This window comes from Symphalangus syndactylus, chromosome 6, assembly GCF_028878055.3.
Source record: "Symphalangus syndactylus isolate Jambi chromosome 6, NHGRI_mSymSyn1-v2.1_pri, whole genome shotgun sequence".
Classification (NCBI taxonomy): domain Eukaryota; kingdom Metazoa; phylum Chordata; class Mammalia; order Primates; family Hylobatidae; genus Symphalangus; species Symphalangus syndactylus.
Genome location: NC_072428.2, coordinates 97,571,624 through 97,596,093, shown reverse-complemented (window position 1 = coordinate 97,596,093; position 24,470 = coordinate 97,571,624). Strand labels below are relative to the sequence as shown.

General features: G+C 35.2%; 1 protein-coding gene across 8 annotated transcripts in view; it reads left to right on the top strand.

Annotated features, from left to right (window-relative positions):
- The window catches only part of COG5 (component of oligomeric golgi complex 5), a 373,684-nt gene that overhangs the window by 125,411 nt on the left and 223,803 nt on the right, over positions 1-24,470 (top strand). For 6 of the 8 annotated variants that reach the window (XM_055283612.1, XM_055283613.1, XM_055283611.1 and 3 more), the window contains exon 7: positions 20,330-20,460. The exons of the other annotated variants lie outside the window; for them this stretch is intronic. In XM_055283612.1, coding sequence (XP_055139587.1) covers positions 20,330-20,460 — 131 coding nt within the window. The remainder of the gene's footprint in view (positions 1-20,329; positions 20,461-24,470) is intronic. 8 annotated transcript variants of the gene reach the window in all.

The window sequence follows — 24,470 nt, the reverse complement described above, 5'->3', positions numbered from 1 at the left end:
GATGCTAAAATTGTAAATGGGATTATTTTTTTAATTTCCTTTTTGGATTGTTCATTGTTAGTGTACTGAAATGCAACTGATTGTTGTGTGTAGATTTTGTATCCTACAACTTTGCTAAATTCATTTATTTTTTACAGTTTTTTTTGGTGTGGAATCTATAAGATTTGTTATATCTAAGATTATGTCATCTGTGAACAGAGATAATTTTACTTCTTCCTTTCCAATTTGGATGCCTTTTATTTCTTTTCTTGCCTAATTGTTCTGGCTAGGACTTCCAGTACTATGATGAATAGAAAAAAATAGAAAATTTTTTGTAGAATTTTTTTTGCGAAAATGGATGCATCCCTGGACTTTTTATAGCACATGGTAGAATATATGTACTATAAATAGAATATGACTTCAGAAATCCCCATTTTTCTTCCTAGTTTGAATTTTTTAAGTAGGAAAGACTTTATTTTCATGTAGAGGCAGCTTTTCTTATAAGGCCAGTTTGATATTGATGGTAATTTTTGGTTAAGTGATATTCTTACACTGAAATGATTGCGTTTGAGTTTTTAAGCATTATCGTATTTTCCTCTGGTCTGTACTTATGTCATGTTCTTATTTCAGTATCCCAGGTTCATGTCCTCAGAGGATTAGGTGGTACTATCTTGTTAACTTCCACTCTCTCTCTTTTGTATATCAATTACTCTTGAATTGCCAAAATATTTTGCAGCCTGGCATATTTTATCAGTTTGAATTTTATTTTAACCCAGCAATGTTTTGTCTGACCTCTCTGTGTTTAATTTTTCAACTTTAGTTTACTATAGAGCAGTTATTTTTATAGAACATTATGGTCTTTTCACTTGACATAGTCTTTTTGATTATTCTTTTTGTACTTAAGATTTAATGCTTATGCCAGAGCGTTCAAACACATGAGATAGGATATGGTCAAAATAAGAATGGCAAAATGATGGTAATTGTTGAAACTCAGTAATGGGTACAAAGGATCATTCTCTCTTCTTTCATGATATTTTTACAATAAAATGTTACACACACACACACACACACACACACACACTCTTCCTGTTTAAAATAGCAGTTCTTTAGGCTCTGTATTTGCAGGCTGACCTTTATTTAAAAGTCATTGTTGATTGGGCAGGTTGGTACCTTTAATCTTATTAGCACTTTGGGAGGCTGAGGGCAGGCAGATTGTTTGAACTCAGGAGTTCTAGACCAGCCTAGGCAACAAAGTGAGACCTTGTCTCTACAAAAAATAAAAAAATTAGCTAGGTGTGGTGGTGCATGCCTGTGGTCCCAGCTATATTGGAGGCTGAGGTGAGAGGAAGTTGAGCCTCAGTATCCTGAGGCTTGAGCTTGGGAAGTTGAGACCACAGTGAGCTATGTTTGTGCCATTGCATTCCAGCCTGGGTGACAGAATGAGACCCTGTCTAAAAAAAAAAAAAAGAAAATCAATGTGGCAAATAGGATTTTTCTAGTAAATAATAAAATCTAATAGTAAGATGATAGAGTTTGATGATGCCCCAGATAAAAAATAGATTATCTTTCATATATTCTGTATACTTCAGTGATTTTTCCCCATCTTTTTATTTTAAAAAGTTTTAAATTAGAGAAAAGTTGAAAGAATAGTAAAATAAACACCCCTTACCCATAACCTAGATTTGCCAGTTGTAAAACTTTTGCCATGTTTGTGTTATCTCCCTCTATAGATACCTTTACTAATTTTTTGTCTTCCTGTTTTATCAATTATTTATAAAAGGATATAAAACTATTTGACATAATTGTAGATTTTCAGATTTCATTCATTTTTATTTTTGCTACATTTATATCAAACTCTGTTATGTGTAGACACACTTAGGATGTATTGGGTGTATTAGTTTATTAGGGATGCTGTAACAAATTACCACAAATTTGGTGGCTTAAAACAACACAGATTTATTCTTTTACAAATCTGGAGATTAGAAGTGTGAAATGAGTTTTAAGGGACTAAAATCAAAATGTCAGCAGAGCTGGTTCCTTCTGAAGGCTCTAAGTTAGTTTTCTGTTTGTTTGTTTGTTTGTTTGTTTTCTTTTTGGAGGTTGTCCACTTTCCTTGGTTCGTGGCCCTGCATCATACCACCTTTTCTCCTCCTGCTTCCATTCTCACAGTGCCTTCTTCTGTAATCAAATCTCCCACTGCCTCTATTTTATAAAATCACTTGTGATTTTATTAGGGCCTATCCAGGATAACTTCCCCATCTCAAGACCCATGGCATATCTGCACTGTTCCCTTTAGCATGTAAGGTAGCATTTCACAAATTCTGAGGATTAGGTTGTTGGATATCCTTAGAGTACATTAATCTGCCTAGCACAGATGGCAGCACTTCCCAAATTGTTCTATAGATTCAGTGCAGTCCTTATCAGAATCCAAATTGGTGTTTGCTGCAGATATTGTAAAATGATCCTAAAATTCATACTGGAATGCAAGCAACCCAGAATAGCTAAAACAAATTCTAAAAAGAATAGCCAAAATCAACTTGAGAAAGAACACAGCTGGTGGACTTACACATACTGATTTTAAAACTTAGTACAGAGCTACAATAATTCATACAGTCTGGTAATGGCATAAAGATAGATATGTAGATCAGTGGAATAGAATTGAGAGTCCAGAAATAAACTCTGACATTTATAGTTAATTATTTTTTAACAACAATGTGAAGACAATGTAATTGGTAGTGAATAGTCTTTTCAAAAAATTGTCCTGGGACAACTGGTATCTACATGCAAAAGAATGAATATATGTCACTTCCTCATACCATGCAAAAAAGGAACTAAAAATGTATCATATACCTAAAGATCTAAAACCATACACTCTCTTAGAAGAAAACATGAGTATATTATTGTGACCTTCGTTTCTGAGATACAACACCAAAAGCACAAGTGACAAAAGGAAATGAGATAAATTACACTTTATCAAAATTTAAAACTTTTGCACATTAAAGGACGTTATCAAGAAAGTGAAAAGACAATCCACAGAATCAGAAAAGATGTTTTTAAATCATATATCTGACACAGGCTACTTGTATACAAAATATATAAAGAACCCTTACAACTCCAAAAAGATGAATAACCCAACTGTATTAGTCTGTTTTCATGCTACTGATAAAGACATACCCAAGAGTGAGCAATTTACAAAAGAAAGAGGTTTAATGGACTCACAGTTCCATGTGGCTAGGGAGGCCTTATAATCATGGTGGAAGGTGAAAGGCACGTCTCACATGGCAGCAGATGAGAGAAGAGAACTTGTGCAGGGAAACTCTCCTTCATAAAACCATCAGATCTCATGAGACTTATTCGTCCTCACAGGAAAGACCCGTTGCCATAATTCAATTACCTCCCACCAGGTCCCTCTCACAACGTGGGAATTTTGGGAGCTACAGTTCAAGATAAGATTTGGATAGGGACACAGCCAAACCATATCACTAACTAAAAAACGAGCAAAAGCCAGACACAGTCCTGTAGTCCCTGCTACTCTGGAGGTTGAAACAGTAGGATTGCTTGAGATCTAGGAGTTTGAGATCAGCCTGGGCAACATAGCAAGACCCCATCTCTTAAAAAAAAAAAAGCTGGGCAAAGACTTGAATAGGCATTTCTCCAGAGAAGATGTGCAAATGGCCAATGAGCACATGAAAAGGTGGTCAGTATCATTAGTCATTAGGAAAATGCAAATCAAACCACAATGATATACCACTTTACACCCCCAAGAATGACTAAAATTAAAAAGACATATGGTTACATTCTACTCCCTCTGAGCTGTCAGATCCATATTATGCTACTCTTCCAAGATGATATTTTATTTAGTTCCTTTGAAGGATTAAGTAAAATATGGTTGTTCCATAAAGATTCCCTATAGTAAGGGACAGCTAAAATATTTTAGATAAAATTTTAAGTAGTACTCTTAGTAATATTCTGTTACTTAGTATCTTTCATTGTACAATAGGTTTGTCACACACTCATTCTTGGCTTTTTTTAAACAGCAGACAAGAAATGCTCATGGTGGAATTGACATGGTGACCTCCATTTTATTTAGCAAGATATCTGATGCCTGTGTTTCAAGCCAATATAGTTTTTGTTCTACCTTCCTAACTCCTCTTTATAAGCATATTCATTCATTATGAAAATTGTATTTAGTAGCTCAAGAGCTCTTAAGCTAAGAAAATATGAGAACTTGCTGGTAATATGCCAGTGAATGTTGTGTAGAAGATTAAACAGCTTATCCTGCAACTGCTCTGCATGTGGAACCTTCATTGACTTCAATTCTCAGTTAACTCATTTGGTCTATAGCTTCAGGCCTAAACTGGGGGTTGATTGAAGATAGAAAAAAATGAATATAACAGAGAGAAGATGTTTTAGTTTCCTCGGGCTACTGCAGCACATTACTACAAACTAAGTGCCTTAAAACAACAGAATTATTCTTACACAGTTCTAGAGGCTAGAAGTTTGAAGTAAAGGAGTTAACAGAGCCATACTCTCTCTGAAGGCTCTAGGGGAGGAATCCTTCTTTGCCTCCTGTAGCTTTTGGTGATTGTGGCCATTCTTGTTGTTGCTTGACTTATAAATGTGTCATTCCAGTCTCTGCCTCTATCTTCACATGGCTTTCTCCTAAGTCTTTGTGTCTTTACGTGGCATTCTCCTCTCTGTAGCTGGGTCCAAATGTTCCTTAAAAGGTGTCTTACACAGGTACCAGTCATTGGATTAGGGGCCACCCTAATCCAGTTTAACTTTATTTTAACTAGGATAGTAGCAGGAGGCATACAAATCCTAAGCAGACGGGGCAGGTCCCTAGTGAAACCCCACCTTCAAATCAAAGACAATTTAAAGTGTGAAGGCCAAGCTACAAGTCTTGGATAAATCCACATACTGGATTGAGAACCTCTCTTCCTGTTTGGCACACTTTCCTCTGATTGATCCTCACCTTTCACCTGTTTTACATATACCTACCCTTTCCTAATTGGTTTTTTATACTGTCGAGCCCACCTTTGAGTGGTGCCTTTGTTGTAGTCTTTTTTGCATACTCACAAACCAGTCAGCATGCACTTCCCATTCTGAGCCCATAAAAGCTTCAGACCCAGCCACACTGAAGGAGAGACACCTGACTTTGAGTGGGGGACCACCCTCACATCCCCTCTGTGCTGAGAGCTGTCCTGTTGCTTAATAACACTCTTCTCTGCCTGTCTCAACCCTTGATGGTCAGTGTAATCTCATTTTTCTTGGATGCAGGACAAGAACTTGGGAACTGCTGAACGTGGGTATGAGCTGTAACATGGGTGGGCTGGGGCAATCCCAGCCCAGCCACAGGCTGAGCTGGTGCACAAGCAAGGCACAGCCCAGTGGGCCGAGTGGGCAGGGTGTCTCCTGTGGCAGGCCTGGGGCCAAGCGAGGCTTCAGTGGAGGCGTCACCAGCTGGAGGTGGTCCAGCTGGCAAAAGTCACCGAGAAAAATCCAGTGTCAACTGTATTACACCTGGGAAAACCCTGCTTCCAAGTAAAGTCACATTTACAGGCACTGAGGGTTAAGACTTCAGTACGTCTTTTTTTTGCATAATACAATTCAATCCATAACAGAAGAGTATATATTTTTGTCCTAAAATGTATTTAATTCTCAAGTTGTGAAATAATTTGTGTGTGCAGTGTTTTCACAGCGAGTTAACATGAAGGGAGTTTAGTGAAGAACAGTGAATAAGAGAAGAAATTATCAAGTTTGGGCCATGTAAATTTTGATGTATAGGAAAAGCCAAATCTCAGTTGCTGATCTCTGGTCACCTCTCTTGAAGTCTGTGGTAGTTTGGAACCCTCCATTATTTTCCTTACCTCATGACCTCCACTCTTCAACTGGACTCCAGTGTGGTCTATTTATATAGCCTTACTTTTGGAGCGAGGTCAGTAAAGTGTTTATGATCGGATAGATGAACAAGACCAGAGGAATTGATTTTTGTGGCCAGGTTTGTCAGATTGGCCCTTCACTGCTGTCGTGCAAACCTTGAAACCCATACATCGAATAGTAGTCACAGATTACTAGGATATTTTTCTGGGGCTGCAACCACTGTCAGTTTAAGTACTTCATCTTTCTCTAGAACTCCAGTTCCTTACTGAAGTTAGGGTTCCTAGTTGAGATCAACTGAATCTACTATACCTAATTTAAGTAGAAAGGATTTATTATAAGTTTTTAGAATGTATAAAGAGAACAAAGTTTTACAGGTCCAGGGAATCAAACTTTGATCTGAATGCCCCAGACAGTTGAAACACACAGCTACACTATGGGGCCATTCTAGCAACAACAATGCAATGGACAGAATGTTTATGTCTCCCCCAAATTCATATGTTGAAATTCTAACCTTCTAATGTGATGATATTAGGGGGAAGAGCTTTTGAGAAGTTATTAGGTCATCATGATGGAGTCCTTATGCATGCTATCCTTTGAAAAAGGGATCCCAGAGAGCCCTCTTGCCCTCTTCTGTCATATGAGGATACAAGCCTACAGCCCAGAAGTGAGCCCTTACCAGAAGCTGACCACGTTGGCACCCTGATCTTGAACTTCCAGCTTCCAGAATTGTAAGAAGTAAGTTTCAGTTGTTTATAAGCCACCCAGTTTATGGTACCTTGTTATAGCAGTCTGAACTAAGACAAACACCATTTGCGTCACTTTCCAAATGCTGCCTTAGTAGTTATGAACTTGGGCAAGTTAATTAACTGCTGTGTGCCTCAGTTTGATCATCTGTAAAGTGGAGCAGATAAATGTATTAAATGAGTTGTTGTATTAAATGAGTAATGTACAGGTTCTTATAACAGTGTCTGGAGACACAGGGTCTGTAGTGCTCGAGCTGCTATAACAAAGTACCACAAACTGGGTGGCTTAAATAACAGAAATGTGTTGTCTTACAATTCTGGAGGCTAGAAGTCCAAAATCAAGATGTCAGTAAGTTTGCTTCCTTGTGTGGTCCATAAGGGAGAAGCTGTTCCATGCCTTTTCCCTAGCTTCTGGTTTGCTGGCAGTCTTGGGAGTTCTTTGGCTCGTGGAAACTTTACCCCCGTCTCTGTCCTTGTCTTCACATAGCATTCTCCATGTGTGGGTATTGTTGTCCAAGTTTCTTCTTTTTATAATATAAGGACACTAGTCATATTGAATTAGGGGCAACAACCGTATGTTTAAATAAGGTCACATTTTGAGGTACTGGGAATTAGGACTTCAACATGAATTTTAGGGAGACACAATTCAACTCATAGCACATAGTAAGCATTATATGAATGTTCATTATTATTGTTATTTCTGATGACTTACTGTATTATCACCCCAGGTAGTTCTTCTAACCTTTTACATCAGTGTATTGCATCCGTAATGTGTAGATTAGAGAGTAGATACTCTGAGTTAACTTTAAGCCCTTAAAATTTACAAACCTTAGTAATTACCATCAATAATCTTCATGTTATTTCTTCATAGTAAGGACTCTTCTGACTGTGGATATGTGACTCTCATAATACCTGTATAATATTTCTTGTGTTTTTTTTTTAGTAAAATTCAGATACAGAATAAAAATTAATGTGACTAGAAGTTGTTATGGTATCATGTATATGAAGATACTGTGGTCATTAATGTTTATATGGTGGAGACTCTTCATAGGAGAGTAGCATATAAATAGATGTGTATCTTCCTCATCTTTTTTTTTTTTTTTTTTTGGAGATGGAGTCTCACCCCTGTAGTATTGCTTGTAAGTGCTTTATACTATATTAATAAGACCCTTTATTGACCTGATTTTTAAAGGAGTAAACAAAGGGCTTCTATCGTGGATTTATATGGATTTTGTTTCGTTTAGTATTGCATCTAAACCAGTATGAAGTAGTCACTGTGTTTTTCTAAGTGTGTTCCATGGGTTTTAGTCTTACTGGATCTTTTGAAAAATCTGAAGGGAAAAAAGTGGGTGATGGATGGTATCCTGTGGATAAATAGATGTGGGAAATGTTATATATTATATTCTTCTTTTGGATGTTCATTGTGCACAGTAATGGTTTTGAGGAGTATTGTGGTAAAGTACCTACTTAATTTTGTGTTTACCCTAGGATTCCTTTAAGTTATAACACTTATTAATACATTGCAAAGTCAGTGTCCACTAAGCTTTTAACTTTCTGGAGTGCTTGGACCTGAGTGAAGCAGTCCCACTGGTATCCATAATTAAGAATTATGTGATCATTTTTAGCTCTTTGGGAACAAAACACTTTATATAAGAGTATCATTCAGGATTTTGGATAGGGGACAGCCTGATTTATAATTCTGTTTTCTAGTCTGTCAAAAAAAAAGGTATAATGTAAATGTAGAATTGATATCTGTTTCCATCTTTATACAGTGCTAAGCATATAGGCATTTAATGGCTGTTTGAAATAGAAAATCCTTCTTGATGTCTTTCATAAGAATAGTGAAGAGGGAAAATGCTATTTTCAGGGGTTGAATAAACCCCATAGCTCTGTTTGATATATTTCTTTTGCAGTTTTTCTTTTTTTCAAAAAAAAAAAAAAAAAAGTTTTGTTGAGGTATAATTGGTATCAATAACCTGCACTTGTTTAAAGTATATAACTTTATACATTTTTATATATTTATAGGCCTGAGAAAGCATAAACATAATCAAGATAATAAACATATTTATCACTCCCAACAGTCTCCATGTGAAACCTCCCTTCCACCCCTCTCTGAAAACCCCTCCAGGCCCCAGGGAACCACTAACCTACATTTTTTGTTTATTTATTTTTTATTTGGAGACAGACTCTCGCTCTGTTGCCCAGGCTGGAGTACAGTGGCACGATTGCAACTCACTGCAACCTCTGTCTCCTGGGTTCAAGTGATTCTTGCGCCTCATCCTCCCGAGTAGCTGGTACTACAGGCACGCACCACCATGCCCGGCTAATTTTTTGTATTTAAATAGAGACGGGGTTTCATGATGTTGCCCATGCCGGTCTCAAACTCGTGAGCTTAGGCAGTCCACCAGCCTCAGCCTCCAAAAGTGTCAGGATTATGGGCGTGAGCCACGGTGCTCAGTCTCACTAACCTACATTCTACCTTGCGTTTTCTAGAAATACTTTGCAATCTGTGTCATCTCTTCATTGTTTTTCTGCATTCTTTTCATTATTTTTAAATTTTACTTCATTTGTTGACTTATTAGCTATAAACTCTTAGTTTGTTGTTATAGGGTTCATAGTAAACATCTCTAAATTATCAGTGTGTATCTTCCTTGCATTCCCAGAAGAAATTCCTCATGGTCATGGCATATTATTCTTTTCATATGTTGCAAGATTCTATTTGCTAATATTTTCTTGATATTTTTGCATCTCTGCTCTTGAGGGAGATTATTTTGTAGGTTTTTTTTTTTTTGTAATGTCTTTGGTTTTTTGTATTAAAGTAATCACATTTGCTAGTGTTTTGAAGATTTTTGTGTATATCTCTTGAGGGATAATGTTCTGTAGCATTCTTTTTTTCCCTAGTTTTGGGAAGTGTTCCCTCTCTCATTGTATAGAATTGATTTCTTTTTTCAGTGATAATGAAAATATCTGGGCCTGTTGATTTCTTATTCAGAATGTTTTAAACTACAAATTCAGTTCCCTTAATGTTCTAGATCGACTCAGATAATCTTGTATGAGCTCTGGTCATTTTGCTAAGTTGTTTAGTTATTCATAGTTTTCCACTATGATATGCCTGTGAGGTCTATAGTTATATCCTCTTTTTAATTCCTGTTACTGATACACTTAATTCTTCATCACATCCCTGCCTGTTTAAGAAATTCAGACTAAAGTCTGTCTTTTACAAAAGCAAATATCAAAATATAAAACTGTGGTTTATAGAGGGTTATCTAGAAGACTGATGAACAGTAATCTGGAGAGGAAAGATGCCTTTTTTGATCCGTTCAACAAATTTCGTATCTTTGAAATTAAAATAAATTGTATTGCAAAGATTAAGGCTTATCACAACAACCACATTTGAACTCTTTCTGAAGCATCAATCTTCTTGGTTACAATCATATCAGATATTCTACAAAGAACACAGCTACTAGAGAATACTGAGATAAATAACAAATTTAAATTAAGACAAAACAAAACAAACAACCATTAAATAACACCTAACAACATGAATGTTGTAGGGTTATAATATTGACAGAACTAATTTATCCAATCACAAATGAGATTTGGGCTTTCCACATACTGAATAATGTTCCAGAAGTCAAAGAGAATAATGTTCCAGAAGTCACTTAAATCTAAGGTAGTCCAGTTTTTTAAAAATTGCTTTAAAGATACATCCACACACAGACACATAAACATACACAGAGTCATGGCTTTTTTTTTTTTTTTCAAGTTTCATTAAAGCAACCTTACAGAACACTGAAGTTAGAGAAAAAGTCATCCAAAACTCCAAGGACAACTACATATACATTTGATTTTCAGTTCATTATTCTAGATGCAAATAGTGTTTTATTTTTATTTATTTGTATTTTTAGTTTAGTTTTGTTTTGTCTGAAATGGAGTCTTGCTCTGTCACCCCAGGCTGGAGTACAGTGGCACAATCACAGCTCACTGCAACCTCTGCCTCCGGGGTTCAAGCGATTCTGCTGCCTCAGCCTCCCAAGTAGCTGGGATTACAGGGACATGCCATCATGTCCAGCTCATTTTTTTATTTTTAGTAGAGACCGGGTTTCACCATGTTGGCCAGGTTGGTCTTGAACTCCTGAACTCAGGTGATCTGCCTGCCTATGTTTGGAATACTTTAATCATATTTAAGTAGAGATCTTAAATCTGATGATGAAACATGTCTTTGAAGAAAAATATTTTAAAGACAGTTTTTCACATACAGTTGCAGAGTATTGCTAATAAGGTGTAATATAATTGAGAACAGTAAAATAAAATTATAAGGCAAAAATTTTAAAGTCGTGGTATTTGCACAGAAACACAAATGGCTTATAGAGAACAGACAGCATAGTAATGTGGGCTTAAGATTTTAAGATTTTAATATATGATAGCCTAAATATAATTAGACAAATAGAAAAATTATAAATAAAGCTTCTCACAATATATAAAACCAATAATTGAAAAAAATTTAATGAATACAATGCTTATTCCAACTAAAAATAATTTCTTAACCTTTAAAGAATGAATGAATTACAAAAAATATTTTACCACTAATTATCTGTTTTTTTCTAATAGTAAAAAAATAAAAAGAAAAAGAGAATGGAGGAAGTATGTTTATCAAATGAAATAGAGAAAAGCATTATCATCAAAACACATGAAGAATTTATAGATTTTTTTTTTTTTTTTTTTTTGAGACGGAGTTTCACTCTTGTCGCCCAGGCTGGAGTGCAATGGCACAATCATGGCTCACTGCAACCTCTGCCTCCCGGGTTCAAGCGATTCTCCTGTCTCAGCCTCCTGAGTAGCTGGGATTACAGGCATCTACCACCATGCCCAGCTAATTTTTGTATTTTTTGTAGAGACGGGGTTTCACCATTTTGGCCAGACTAGTCTCGAACTCCTGACCTCAGGTGATCTGCCCGCCTCAGCCCCCCAAAGTGCTGGGATTACAGGCGTGAGCCACTTTGCCTGGCCAAGAGTTTATAGTTTTAAATGGGAAGATAATCAAAGACTATTAAATAACACGTTCATATAACCGAATAACCTTAAGTCTTTATTTGAAAACCTATTAAACCTTTTTAATAATCTTTGAAATTAATCTTTACGTAAAATGAAATGGTAAATATTCACTGAAACATCTTTAAAATATGTAAAAATATATTTTAATTAAAAGTTATTTCTTACAAAAATTTTAGAGAAAACAGGTACATCTTTTCAGAGGCCGAATATTATATGATGGAAAGAATACAGAACTAGAAATGAGAACACCTGTGCTTTAATTATGCTCAATTCTATGACCTGAGAAAAATCAGTATACTTTTCTGAGACTCCAACAGTGAAGATTAAAAAACCTATGTTGCTAACCAAGTAGGGTTGTATGGAGCAAGTAAGACAATATGCATGAAGTACGTTTTGTAGACCATAAACAACTACATGTAAGTTATTAGTTATTATTTTCATAATAGAGTAGTATTATTTTGATCGAGATGGGGAGAAGAAGGACCCGGAAGAACATGTAGAGATAATCTTAAGGAGTTCAGGTATTACAGACAACAAACACAGGTTAAAATTTGTTTTGAGACGGAGTCTTGCTCTGTCGCTCAGGCTGGAGTGCAGTGGTGCGATCTCGGCTCACTGCAACCTCTGCCTTCCAGGTTCAAGTGATTCTCCTGCCTCAGCCTCCTGAGTAGCTGGGACTACAGGCATGTGCAACCACGCCTGGCTAATTTTTCTGTATTTTTAGTAGAGATGGGGTTTCGCCATGTTAACCAGGATGGTCTCAATCTCCTGACGTGTGATCCACCCGCCTCGGCATCCCAAAGTGCTGGGATTACAGGCGTGAGCCACCGCGCCCAGCCTAAAATTTGTATTTTTCTAACTCGTTCTTAATTGATACCATCACATAAACTATGCATAGAATAGCCTCAGGCTTAAGTAAACTTTAGCTGAATCTTTATATGTCAAGTCTAAAGCACTTCTCAGGACATGTTCATCTTTCTTGTTCTTCAAAGCTTCATGGAAATTTAGAATCAAAAGTCTTACTTCTTTTTTGTGTCTCTCACTAAAGGGGGAAGGAAAATACCTGACTATTAAAAATGACAATTAGTTTTCCTTTCCTAAGTCTCACTCTGTGTCTGCCTTGGCTACCACAAAAAAATTGCTCAGAGCCAATGGAAAGAAAATACATTGTCTATCTGTTCCTCTGGGCACCATCTTTCCTTTTTTCCTGACTTTTTAACTGTGATACTATTGATATGACATTATACTTTAAAAACATGAATTTAAACAAAACCTCGTCCCTCCATCATCAGCAGAAAGATATTTCAGGTCCTTAATTTAATGCCTACCTTCCAATCGGTACCTAGCTAGAAATAACTGTCAATATCTCTCCTTAGATGCCCTTGGTAAAATCAGCAGGAATATATAAACAATGACCACTACCATAAACTAAGGATCTAATTGACATCTACAGAGCACTCCACCAAGCAAAAACAATACAAATTCTGTTCAACTACACATGGAACATTATCCAATATAGACCATGTTCTGGGTCACAAAACAAACCTTATAAATGTAAAAGAATTGAAATAATACAAAGTGTGTTCTTTGGCCGGGCGCAGTGGCTCATGCCTGTAATCCCAGTACTTTGGGAGGCTGAGGCAGGCCGATCACTTGAGGTCAGGAGTTCAAGACCAGACTGGCCAACATGGTGAAACCCCGTCTCTACCAAAATACAAGAATTAGCCTCACGTGGTGGCGGGTGAAGCAGGAAGCTTGAACCTGGGGGTGGGGAATGGGGAGGTTGCAGTGAGCTGAGATTGCGCCACTGCACTCCAGCCTGGGAGACAGAAGGAGACTCTGTCTCAAAAGAAAAAAAAAATTGTTCTTTGATCATAATGGAATCAAATTAGGGAATTTTCTAAACCTTTGAAAATTACTACATTTTTAAATAATCAAGGGGTCACAAAGGATCTCTGAGAAAATTCTCTTTGATTTTGAATTGAGTGAAAATGAAAATACAAAATCAAAATCTATGAGATGCAACCAACACAGCAGTTAAGAAGGAATTTAATAACATTAAGTGTGTTTTTAGAAGAAAAACTTTGTTATTAGAAAAAGGTCTCAAATCAATAATACAAACTCCTGCCTCAAGAAGCTAGAAAAAAGGTAAAATAAATCCAAAATTAGAACAGAACTAATAAAGAAGATGAAATCCATGAAATTGAAAACAGGAAAATAGGGAAAAATCAGTCAAACCAAAAGTTGACTCTTTGAAAACATCAATAAAATTTGTAATCTCTTAGTAATACCAACGAAGAGGAAAAGTAGGAAAACAAATTACTAATTATATAATAATATTCACTGTTTGCCTATCATATTTGCTATGAGTATTTTCCCAGTCTGTTGATTTTTAAGTTTTTGTTTACATATTATTTCTTGAGGCCAACATTGTGAAACCCTGCCTCTACTACTAAAAATACAAAAATTAGCCGGACATGGTGGCATGCCCCTGTAATCCCAGCTACTTGGGAGGCTGAGGCAGCAGAATCGCTTGAACCCCAGAGGCAGAGGTTGCAGTGAGCTGTGATTGTGCCACTGTACTCCAGCCTGGGGTGACAGAGCAAGACTCCATTTCAGACAAAACAAAACTAAACTAAAAATACAAATAAATAAAAATAAAACACTATTTGCATCTAGAATAATGAACTGAAAATCAAATGTATATGTAGTTGTCCTTGGAGTTTTGGATGACTTTTTCTCTAACTTCAGTGTTCTGTAAGGTTGCTTTAATGAAACTTGGAAAAAAAAAAGCCATGACTCTGTGTATGTTTATGTGTCTGTGTGTGGAAGTATCTGTAAAGCAATTTTTTAAAAACTGGACTACCTTAGATTTAAGTGACTTCTGGAACATTATTCTCTTTGACTTCTGGAACATTATTCAGTATGTGGAAAGCCCAAATCTCATTTGTGATTGGATAAATTAGTTCTGTCAATATTATAACCCTACGACATTCATGTTGTTAGGTGTTATTTAATGGTTGTTTGTTTTGTTTTGTCTTAATTTAAATTTGTTATTTATCTCAGTATTCTCTAGTAGCTGTGTCCTTTGTAGAATATCTGATATGATTGTAACCAAGAAGATTGATGCTTCAGAAAGAGTTCAAATGTGGTTGTTGTGATAAGCCTTAATCTTTGCAATACAATTTATTTTAATTTCAAAGATACGAAATTTGTCGAATGGATCAAAAAATAGCGTCTTTCCTCTGCAGATTACTGTTCATCAGTCTTCTAGATAACCCTCTATAAACCACAGTTTTATATTTTGATATTTGCTTTTGTAAAAGACAGACTTTAGTCTGAATTTCTTAAACGGGCAGAGATGTGATGAAGAATCAAGTGTGTGGAGCTTTTTAGATAATTTTATGATGGTGTTCTGAGAATGGCCTCAAGAAATAATATGTAAACAGATAACTTAAAAATCAATAGACTGGGAAAATACAAAATAATGGGAAAATAGCAAATATGATAGGCAAACAGTGAATATTATTATATAATTAATACAAAGGGATTTAAGACAAAAAGGGAGCAAAAATTATGTAGAAATTCTCAAGAGGAAATGTAGTTAGTAAACAGTATTCAGCTTCATAAATCAGATTAGACTGTGAATAAGAACATATTTCTTATAGAAGCATATATAATATTCAAAAACAGTGGTAATATCCAGTGCTATCTGTGGTTAAATTACTCCCATAGATTATTGGAAAAAGCATATAAAGTAGTATAGCCATTTTGAAAAGTAGTTTGATAATTTGTATCAAGAAGCTAAAGTGTTACTTTGATCCAATAATTCTGTCTTTGATTCTCTCCCAAGAAAATAATTCTGGATATTGAAAATCTTTATAAAGATGTTTAAAGTAGTCACTTATGATAACAAATACTCCATCTTAAACTGAAGGTTAAGTAAATTTTGGTCATTAATTTGATGAAATATTGGGAGCTGTCAAAAATTGATATTTTTATAAGGACTGTCTTAGGGTAGGTAAATGTATGTAACATTAAGTTAATAAAGAAGACATTGTAAATAAGTATAATTACAAATAAGAGCAAAACAATCATGGGTAAAATTTTGAAAGGATAGATTTAAAAAGAATATAGTAGACATTTACTTTTAAGCTCAATCAAGGTTTTAAGTATTTTAGAAACATCTGAAGGTTGCTTCTGAGACATAGATTTGTATGGTGCTTTTTATAAAGTTGGTGTGTAGGAGGGAGCCACTTTTGTTGGTGACTGTAGCCAGCTGCCCAGACCCTGTACCTCAGATTTTCCTTTCTCTGCACTTTCTCACATAAATATCCAGGAGGAGGATATATGCTGTTTTTCTGTTACTTGAGAACTTGGAGATTCATTAATTTCTGAGATATTGCTGTGCAAATTCCAATGCTCCACTGGCCAGTGGTTGCCTCTGTTTTATGGGGTTATATAATTTCCCCTCTTTTTAATATTTCTCTGACTTCTAAAATATCTTTAATGAATACGGTATTATCTTAAAAGCTTTTATCCAGTTACCAGTTAATAATCTTTGCGTTAAACTCTTCTCCCTGAGGTAATATATTCTGCTTTTCCTATAATGTCCCATCTGCTGTTAATCTCATCTAGACATTATACATTTTAACTGATTTGTCTTACTTTATTATCCATGTCTATTTGACATGGTCAGTCTTTTTCGATGGGGGAACATGAAATACAGTTATAGTAACTGTTGTGAAGTCCTTGTCTAAAAATGCTATACTCTGTGCCATTGGTTCATACGTAGTATTTAATGGGAAAATATAAAAATGCAAAAACACATTTTTAATATATGTAAGTTATAATACTGCCCACTAAATTTAAGAATTAGTGTATTAGAATAAGGTTGTATCTGCTATCTCTGCTAATTTTTCCAAATGTTGTTAATGTTTCTGTGTATCCCAAATAATACATCGTTTAGTCTTATATTTCTCAGTATGAATTACCTGTTGCTGTGTGTGTTTTCTAAAACGTGTTCTTGTTCCTTAACATTATGTTATTGAGATTCATTGTTACTGATAATTATACCATATGTATATACCTGTCATTTGTCTATTTTTACTCTTCTATAGTAGTACTTGGAATGAATATATTACAAATTTTTTTTCTTTTATTGATGGTTATTTGGATTTTCAGCTTTGTTTTTAACAGTGCTACTATGAACGTTCTTGTACATCTCTTCTGATACACATATATAAAAACATTTCTGGAGTATGTGCCTAGGAATGGAATATTTTAGTCATGGGGGATACACATATGAAACCTTATCAGATAGTCCCATATTGTTTTCCAAACTGGTTTTTACTAACTTACAATGTTGCTATTTGTATATACACACATATATACATACATACATATGTGTGTGTGTGTATATATATATACACACACACGTATACATACGTGTATATATACATACACACATATATACATATGTGTATATATATACATACACATACACATATATATTTATGCACACATACATATATCCCTGTGTATGTATGTTACTGTTGCAGTTAACACTGTAATAAATGCATTCGTGCTCAAACATATTCACCTTTTTCTTCTTTTTTAAAATTATTATTTATTCCCAGAAGCAGAATCATTGATTTAGAGGATGTGATTTTTTTTCTAGAAGGCTAGCCACCTTATTTTAATTTTTTGGTATTATTTTTCTTGACTTCTATTTACTTTTTAGAATATAGTTTTATTTATTATGGAAGTTATACATGTGTAATAAACTCAAATAGCTCTTGTTTTTTTAAAATGGCAATGCTCTGCCCTCTTCCTGGCCTCATTTACTGTTTCTCAGAGGCAAACTTTTCAGTCTTTTTCAGCTAATTATTTTAGTATTTGCCTCCATATCTGTAAATAATCTGCTTATATTTCCCCTTTTTAGTTTTTAACTTCTTTGACTCCCCATCATGGAGCATGAAGATTTACCCTCCACATTCCTTTCAACTTCCAGCACCAATCCAGTTTCATACATGCATTCCTCATTCATCTAGTTTCTTCTAAATAAATAATTTAGTGCTAACATTATTGTGAAACATTAAGTGCATAGCTGATTTCTTTAGCAAACTGTAGTTGTACTTCTTTTTGTTTTCGTTTAAACAAAGGAGGAGGCTAGTAAAAGAAGGGACAGTGGGCCGGGCGCGGTGGCTCATGCCTGTAATCCCAGCATTTTGGCAGGCCAAGGTGGGTGGATCACAAGGTTAGGAGATCAAGACCATCCTGGCCAAAATGGTGAAACCCCGTCTCTACTAAAATATAAAAAATTAGCCAGGCGTGGTGACGTGCACTTGTAGTCCCATCTACCCAGGAGGCCGAGGCAGGGGAATCACTTTGAACCCAGCAGGTGGAGGTTGCAGTGAGCCGAGATCGCGCCACTGTACTCCAGCCTGGCAACAGAGCAAGACTGAGTCTCAAAAAAAAAAAAAAAGGGACAGTGAGGATTTTGGAATCAATAAAGACATTTTCTGTTGCAAAATAGGAGAACATGTTAGTCAGTGTGAAGCCAGAGGTTCATGAATGGAAGGGCAATAATAATATAATATATATATAAAATATATATAATATAATATAAATATATATTATATATAAATTAATATATATTAAATATAAATAACATTATATATATTATATATATAATATAATAATATAAATATAATAAACTAGAATAAACCAGAATGTTTATTCTGGTAGCCATGTGTACTATTGACTAGAATATTGAAAACCTAGTAAAAATGACTGATGTGCTTGAATTCCCTTTTATCTAATTTAGTAGATTAAATTTTTCTCAAGTAAACCAAGAGATGATTAATATCATTTCTTTTCCACTAAAAGCACTAGTCTCATAGTTTTCTCCTAAGGAGATGATAAATACATTAAATTCAAATAGATCAATTTCATTTCCTGCTACATCGTTGTGGTGTATGAAGGGATCCAAGAGATATTTGTATTAAGTGGCTAGGAAGTTAGTTCTGGCTGTGCATTCCATATTTATTAAGGTTTAATTGTCATGATGTGAGTAATGCTGCCATATTTCCGAATTTGGCATTATATATATTTTTAAACATTTACATATTTTTAAAAGTTACACTAGTTATTTAATACTTTCATTGTTCTAACCTGGGCAAATTTTATGAACAGTTATGTCTGTTATGATTTTTACAACTTTACCCTTTCAATGTGCAAATTGGAAGAATATCGGAGGAATACTATCTCTTTGAATATAAGCTCTATTCTTTCAAGGCCTGGGATTATCTACTGAAAAGACTGTGGTCAGAAAGACCAGGATTTAAATTGTTTTACTGGTTACTAGCCAAGTGAATTTGTTCAAATTACTTAGATTCTTCAGATTTTAGTGTCTCCATCTAGATATGATGAGATTTCTAGCAAGATTGTTTAGAAAATTACAAATAACAGATGCATTAAAGTAATATATGTCTTGCGTCTAGCTTAATGTATTATACATGCTACATCTTCAAAAATGTTAGTCATTGTTATTAGAATCATCATCATCATCATTTTGTTCTTGGCTCCAGTCTCTAGATGTGCTTGACAAAGAGCAGATGTATAAAGACTTGTAACACTGATAGTGATTGTATGCATCAGATAAATGGGAGGGGAAAATTTAGTATCATAATCCCTCTATTCTTCTGTGGTGAAGGGCAGACGCTGGGGATTGTTACTACATTTTTTTCCTGTTTTTCTTTTGTTGTTTTGTTCCCTCTGTTGCTACATGTCTCTTACTGAAAAGCAGGTTTGTGGAATAATTAGTAACTAAAATAATATAGACCTTTCTCCCTCCCAGCTCTTAGAGCCCTTTGTACTGCGCATCTAGCATGTTGTTTGGTTACTTCTTAAGGTGAGTGATCGTGAATATGGTTTGGATAACTGGGGAGGTGGAAGCTGGTGGTGGTTATATAATGTGATGAAGGCCACTTTTTTGCTTTTAAAAATACTGGGGCCCAGCTGCTCAGGAGGTCAAGATGGGAGGATCACTTGAGGCCAGGAGTTTGAGACCAGCCTGAACAACATAGTGAGACCCTGTCTCTTAAAAAAAAAGAAAATAGTTGGGCGTGATTTCAGGTACTGATAGTACCAGCTACTTGGGAGGCTGAGGTGGGAGGACTGCTTGAGCCCAGGAGTTCGAGACTATAGTGAACTATAATCACATGTGTGACAAGCCACTACACTCCAGCCTGGGCAGTGTACTGAGACTCCCCTATCTCTTAAAAAAAAAAAAAAAAACATCAGCAAAAAAACTATACTTGTATCTGGAGAATTTTCTGAAAATGTGAGAATATTCATTTACTTTAAAATACTAAATTTGACACTTTTAAATGTGATCTCTTGACGTTTCCTTAAACTTGTAATAATCATCATTTCTATTCTTGCCTTACCAAATCTGTCTTATTTGGAGCATTTAACTCCAGCATAAATTACTTATTAAATAGAAAATATTTGGGAAACTATATTTTTTAAAATATGGATTTTGAATGGCAACCCTGTTTAATAGCCTTTTTTGTTTTTTTTTTTGAGAAGTTATACGTATTTTGATACCTTGATATTTATTCAGTATTGAAATATTTAAATGTGTATGTTTTTGTTTTAAACAGATTATCTTTCTCAAGGAATAGATCTTTCTGGAATAGAAGTGATAGAAAATGATCTACTTTTTATTGCAAGAGCCCGACTTGAAGTGGAAAATCAAGCTAAGCGCCTACTAGAGCAGGGTTTGGAGACTCAGGTAATAAAAATAAGACTGTTTTTTAATATGAAAAATGTGTCATAATACAGGTGAACATTTGACTTTGAGTTCAAAAAAGTAATATATGTCTTATAGTAATATATCACTGAGAAAGTATGTCTACAATTTAAATCAGAGAATAGGTCATCGTTAAGGGAAATTTTAATATATGTTTTTTATATTTTATATTTTATAAAATATATTTTAATTTAAAAATAGACCTATATTTTATATTTTATAAAATATATTTTAATTTAAAAATAGACCTAATGTTTCTAATGTATAATGTATATAACATGAAATGTATTTTTTATGATGTGCATTTATAGATAGATAACTAGCTGACCATGCCTGCTTTGTCTAAAGCACGGTTCCTCATTTAAGCCTTTCAACAACCGAGTAAGATTGGTATTATTGTTAATTTTATTTTGCAGTTGAAGAAACAGAACTTAAGTTGTTGAAAATCACATAGCTAGTAAATTATTTAGTTTGGATTCAAATTTTAATCACTCTAGTCCCAGAACTTTGCACTCTTAATCGTTATGCCATAATTTTAAAAATTTTTGACTTGACATTTCTCCTAAGGTATCATTTTCCTGATGCTTAATTTTCTGAATTGGAAGAAATTCAAAGGTATTGATGTATTAGATTCAACAACTTAGAATTAGGTCTTAGATCTACCCTTGTATTATACCGAGATATTTTCTCCATTTGTATTGGGCCCCAATATAATTATTAATAATTAGAGTTTTTCATATTCTCTAAATCAGCAATTTCATTTTGTGCATTTATATTGGACAGAAACAGTGTTATTAATGTGCTATTCTTTAGCCTCTAAATCAGGAAGGTACTTATTTGACTTTTGATTCCTAAATAGTTGTAATTTTAAAAATATAACTGAATCAGGCACTTTTTCTTTTAAAATTGAATATCATATACAAAATGAAAAGTGGAGAAATCATAAACTTTCATATAGAATGAATTCCACAGTGTGAACATACCTGTGAAATCAAAACCCAGGTCAGAAATAGGACATTACCAGTACTCCTCGAGTTTCCTTTCCCTCTCTCACAATTTTCACTCTCTTCTGGCTTCCCCAAAGATAATTATTATTCTAACTTCTAACATTAGAGATTACTTTTAGTTGTTTGGTCAATTATGTTTTAACTCTAGGTCTCCCTATAAGGATGAAACTGTTACACTGTTTTAAAAAAATAGAGTATTTCTCTACATTAAATAAGAGAAGATACCTTTTTTTAGATCCTCAAAAGAGAAGGAACGATAACTCTATTAATCAAACATTTTGCCCTGAATTTCAAAACAAGAAAGGGCAGTTGCCTTCCTAAGAAGTGGCCTCTGGGTTTGACTCTGTAGCCCTCCATCCTGTATGAATTGTGCCTTCTTTGGGAATTTATGCAGGGAATTTATTTTCTATAACATATTGTCCTGTTCCTCATATGGTTGTTTTCATCTCCTAATCCTTTTGTGTCTACCATCTAGGACTTCAGCAGTACTGTTTTCTCTCCATTCTAAATCCCATCATCCTGTATGTTACCAATACCTATGGAGTTGGTTATTCTCATACGTTGGGCTCACAGTAGTTTGACATCTACCAGCCCAAACTTGAGTCTAGTGCCCTTCCCTTCCATCCTATTTCAATATCTTTCCCTTCTTATCAACGTTGAATATTGTCATTAGTATCATTTGGTCTAAGTCTCCAGTGTCTCTTCCTTTGACTGTAGATTCCTGTTTTTTCTGCCCTCCCGCTCCCTTATTCCTGTTATAACTCATAATTCTTTTATTAACCTAAAACATCAATCTCTTGGCCAGGCACGGTGGCTTACGCCTGTAATCCCAGCACTTTGGGAGGCCAAGGCAGGCAGATCACCTAAGGTTGGGAGTTCGAGACCAGCCTAACCAACATGCAGAAACCCCCTCTCTACTAAAAATACAAAATTAGCCAGGTGTTGTGGCACACTCCTATAATCCCAGTGACTCAGGAAGTTGAGGCAGGAGAATTGCTTAAACCCGGGAGCCGGAGGTTGCAATGAGCCAAGATCTTGCCATCACACTGCAGCCTGGGCAACAAGAGCAAAACTCCATCTCAAAAACAAAACAAAACAAACCCATCAGTCTGTTAACTCATCTACAGCAGAAATGCCTTTACTACTCGATGGTTTTCTACTCTGTCAACCTCATGTCTGTCCCCTTCTCTGGCTCTACTTATTTTTTTATATTAAATTGATCAAAGATGTGTCTCTTCAACTATTCACCTAATGATTCTCAAACTTCACCATGCATCAGAATTGATGGGAGGACTGGTTAAAACACAGAAGACAGCTGAGCCCAAAACCCAGAATTTCTGATTCAGTAGATCTGGTACCAAGAACCATTCCCCTTGATGATACCCTCAAATTACTTCACCCTTGCCTTTCTACTACTCCTGCACAGCAAAATGCCATCTGTGGACCATGCAACATTTATCCCTATTTCACTTCTATGCCTAGTGTTTTCATTGCTCTTAAAAAACAAAAACAAAACAAACAAAACAAAACAGACAACTGTAAGATTGATATAACTAAAATTTATGATTCTGAGATGCAGCTGGGCTTCAATTAGTTTTTTATTATTTATTATTATGTCCAGTTTCCTCTTCCATTTCACAGATGGTTGGTTCAGATTTTCTTTATTCACTGTAATCCTCCAGTCTCTTCTCTCTCATTGTCATGAGATCATCTTGTCACACTCCTTACAAGGAAAATCAAGGTCACAAGGCATGCGTGTTTTTGACTTCATGCGAAGTTCATTCTTAAGGACACAACTCCATCAGATCTCTAACCTTCCTATTTAAGGCTAATTCCACACCATCCTTTCTGCCCTGCTTCTTTACTTTGCTTTTTGGCTTACCTGAATCTTCAACCTTTTCCTTTTTATTAGCAGCAAACAAAGATACTAGAATTTCTCTCACTTAAAAGGAAAACGGATTCTTCAATTTTAACCGTTTACTTAGTTATATCTTATTATGTAACTATTTCCTAGTCTGTTTACTTCATAGTCAAACTATTTGGAAGAATAAGCTGCTTTTACTGTCTCCTTTTCTTGACTTCTCATATAGTCCTCAGTCTGCACTGTTGTGGCTTCTAACATGACATCTTCTGAAAGTAGATTTATTGACTACTGGATGACCTCCCAGTTTCCCAAAGGACTTTTTTTTTTCTTTTCTCAAATTTTTTACATTGGTAACCATTTCAACTTCTTGACAACCTTTCTTCTCTTCATTTCTTTATCTCAGTCTCTCCTGTTTTCTTTGTTTTTTTTTCCTTGACATTGCTTTTTGGTTTCTTCATAATTGTAACAATTTCTGCTTACTTCCTTAATCTTTGTGTTCTCTCTGTGTGACCACTTTTTATTGTAAGTGCTTTTCCTTGATGATCTCATATATTCCCATAACTTTAAAATCTCAATCTGCTTCCAAGATCTCTTTTGTAAACACCAAATCTTTATAGTTTCCTGCCCTGCCTGCAGGATGCTTGTATTGGTTAAAGTTTGCTTATAGAGAACAGAACTTACTTTAGCAAGTTTTAGTAGATAGCGGTTTATTATAGGATATGGTTGGGAGGGCTCAAGAAAAAGACCATAATCTGAGCCTTTCAGAACTACTGAACTGTGCAGAATTGGGCAAGTTGGGCAGGTATTGCTTCCTCCATGTCAGGAAACTGCCCGCTGGTGTTTTATATAAACTTCATTGCATTTGGTAGCTTCAGAGCCATATTTCCTCTGACAAGATCTAGATCAGCAAAATGAATGTCCCGTGTTCTGCCTTTTGGCACTCGTAATGCTAGGGACTATACATCAGGCCCCATTAGAGCTGATAGAAGAAATCCAAACACCTCTATGACCAAGCTTGGCAGGGAAAACAACAGAAGTAGGAAAAGTACAGCCTCTGCCATCTAAATGTCAAACAAGTTCTTATAGTTAACGGAACATTATCATATCTGGACCCTTTTACA